This window comes from Macrobrachium rosenbergii, chromosome 2, assembly GCF_040412425.1.
Source record: "Macrobrachium rosenbergii isolate ZJJX-2024 chromosome 2, ASM4041242v1, whole genome shotgun sequence".
NCBI classification, from domain to species: domain Eukaryota; kingdom Metazoa; phylum Arthropoda; class Malacostraca; order Decapoda; family Palaemonidae; genus Macrobrachium; species Macrobrachium rosenbergii.
This window is the reverse complement of record NC_089742.1, coordinates 70,231,506-70,234,005: the sequence shown is the minus strand read 5'-3', so window position 1 is coordinate 70,234,005 and position 2,500 is coordinate 70,231,506. Positions and strand designations below refer to the sequence as shown.

Here is a 2,500-nt window from a genome sequence, read left to right as displayed (position 1 = left end):
TACAGGTTAAGATGAAAGAGTTTGTAGCATTAAGAAAATATCCATTAACAAAATAACTCCAAATGAGACTTATTACAAACGCGTCCACAGACACACGCACACACGCAGGTAAATAAAGTTGAGAGTTCCTCCAAAAAGCAGGCTGCAGGACCGAGATTAAGGGTTCCTCCAAAAAGCAGGCTGCAGGACCGAGATTAAGGGTTTCTCGAAAAAGCAGGCTGCAGGACCGAGATTAAGGATTCCTCCAAAAAAGCAGGCTGCAGGACCGAGATTAAGGGTTCCTTCAAAAAACAGGCTGCAGGACCGAGATTAAGGGTTCCGCCAAAAAGCAGGCTGCAGGAACCGAGATTAAGGGTTTCTCGAAAAAGCAGCCTGCAGGACCGAGATTAAGGGTTCTTTCAAAAAACAGGCTGCAGGACCGAGATTAAGGGTTCCGCCAAAAAGCAGGCTGCAGGACCGAGATTAAGGGTTCCTCCAAAAAGCAGGCTGCAGGACCGAGATTAAGGATTCCTCCAAAAAAGCAGGTTGAAGGACCGAGATTAAGGGTTCCTTACAAAAAACAGGCTGCAGGACCGAGATTAAGGGCTCCTCCAAAAAGCTGGCTGCAGGACCGAGATTAAGGGTTCCCCCAAAAAAGAAGGCTGCAGGACCGAGATTAAGGGTTCCCCCAAAAAAGCAGGCTGCAGGACTGAGATTAAGGGTTCCACCAAAAAGCAGGTTGCAGGACCGAGATTAAGGATTCCTCCAAGAAGCAGGCTGCAGGACCAAGATTAAGGCTTCCTCCAAAAGCAGGCTGCAGGACCGAGATTAAGGGTTCCATCAAAAAGCAGGCTGCAGGACCGAGATTAAGGGTTCCACCAAAAAGCAGGCTGCATGACCGAGATTAAGGGTTCTTCCAAAAAAGCATGCTGAAGGACCGAGATTGAGGGTTCCTTCAAAAAGCAGGCTGCAGGACTAAGATTAAGGGCTCCTGCAAAAAGCAGGCTGCAGGACCGAGATTAAGGGTTCCCCCAAAAAAGTAGGCTGCAGGACCGAGATTAAGGGTTCCCCCATAAAAGCAGGCTGCAGGACTGAGATTAAGGGTTCCCCCATAAAAGTAGGCTGCAGGACCAAGATTAAGGGTTCCTCCAAAAAGCAGGCTGCAGGACCAAGATTAAGGGCTCCTCCAAAAAGCAGGCTGCAAGACCGAGATTAAGGGTTCATCCAAAAAGCAGGCTGTAAGACCAAGATTAAGGGTTCCTCCAAAAAGCAGGCTGCAGGACCGAGATTAAGGGTTCCCCAAAAAGCAGGCTGCAGGACCGAGATTAAGGGTTTCTCCAAAAAAGCAGGCTGCAGGACCAAGATTAAGGGTTCCTCCAAAAAAGAAGGCTGCAGGACCGAGATTAAGGGTTCCTCCAAAAAGCAGTCTGCAGGACCGAGATTAAGGGTTCCCCCAAAAAAGCAAGCTGCAGGACCGAGATTAAGGGTTCCCCAAAAAAGTAGGCTGCAGGACAGAGATTAAGGGTTCCCCAAAAAAGCAGGCTGCAGGACCGAGATTAAGGGTTCCTCCAAAAAAGCAGGCTGCAGGACCGAGATTAAGGATTCCTCCAAAAAGCAGGCTGCAGGACCGAGATTAAGGGTTCCTCCAAAAAAGCAAGCTGCAGGACCAAGATTGAAGGGTTCCTCCAAAAAAGCAGGCTGCAGGACCGAGATTAAGGGTTCATCCAAAAAGCAGGTTGCAGGACCGAGATTAAGGGTTCCCCCAACAAAGCAGGCTGCAGGACCAAGATTAAGGGTTCCCCCCAAAAAGCAGGCTGCAGGACCGAGATTAAGAGTTCCTCCAAAAAAGCAGGCTGCAGGACCGAGATTAAGGGTTCCTCCAAAAAAGCAGGCTGCACGACCGAGATTAAGGGTTCCTCCAAAAAGCAGGCTGCAGGACCGAGATTAAGGATTCCCCCAAAAAAGCAAGCTGCAGGACCGAGATTAAGGCATCCTCCAAAAAAGCAAGCTGCAGGACCGAGATTAAGGCTTCCCCCAAAAAAAGCAAGCTGCAGGACCGAGATTAAGGGTTCCCCCAAAAAAGCAAGCTGCAGGACCAAGATTTAGGGTTCCTCTCAAAAAGCAGGCTGCAGGACATGAGATTAAGGGTTCCTCCAAAAGCAGGCTGCAGGACTGAGATTAAGGGTTCTCCAAAAGCAGGTTGCAGGACCGAGATTAAGGGTTCCTCCAAAAGCAGGCTGCAAGACTGAAATTAAGGGTTCCTCCAAAAAGCAGGCTGCAGGACCGAGATTAAGGGTTCCTCCAAAAAAGCAGGCTGCAGGACCGAGATTAAGGGTTCCTCCAGAAAGCAGGCTGCAGGACCGAAATTAAGGGTTCCCCCAAAAAAGCAAGCTGCAGGACCAAGATTTAGGGTTCCTCCAAAAAGCAGGCTGCAGGACATACATTAAGGGTTCCTCCAAAAAGCAGGCTGCAGGACCGAGATTAAGGGTTCCTCCAAAAAGCAGGTTGCAGGACCAAGATT

At 49.4% G+C, this 2,500-nt stretch overlaps 2 protein-coding genes across 2 annotated transcripts in view; both read left to right on the top strand.

Moving 5' to 3' along the window:
• The window catches only part of LOC136843228 (uncharacterized), a 60,932-nt gene extending 59,005 nt beyond the window's left edge, over positions 1–1,927 (top strand). The window contains exon 5 of the mRNA XM_067111315.1: positions 1,521–1,927. Coding sequence (XP_066967416.1) covers positions 1,521–1,927 — 407 coding nt within the window. The remainder of the gene's footprint in view (positions 1–1,520) is intronic.
• A 187-nt stretch (positions 1,928–2,114) lies between these two features.
• The window catches only part of LOC136843219 (uncharacterized), a 1,230-nt gene continuing 844 nt past the window's right edge, over positions 2,115–2,500 (top strand). The window contains exon 1 of the mRNA XM_067111303.1: positions 2,115–2,178. Within this exon, the coding sequence (XP_066967404.1) occupies positions 2,115–2,178 (64 nt within the window). The remainder of the gene's footprint in view (positions 2,179–2,500) is intronic.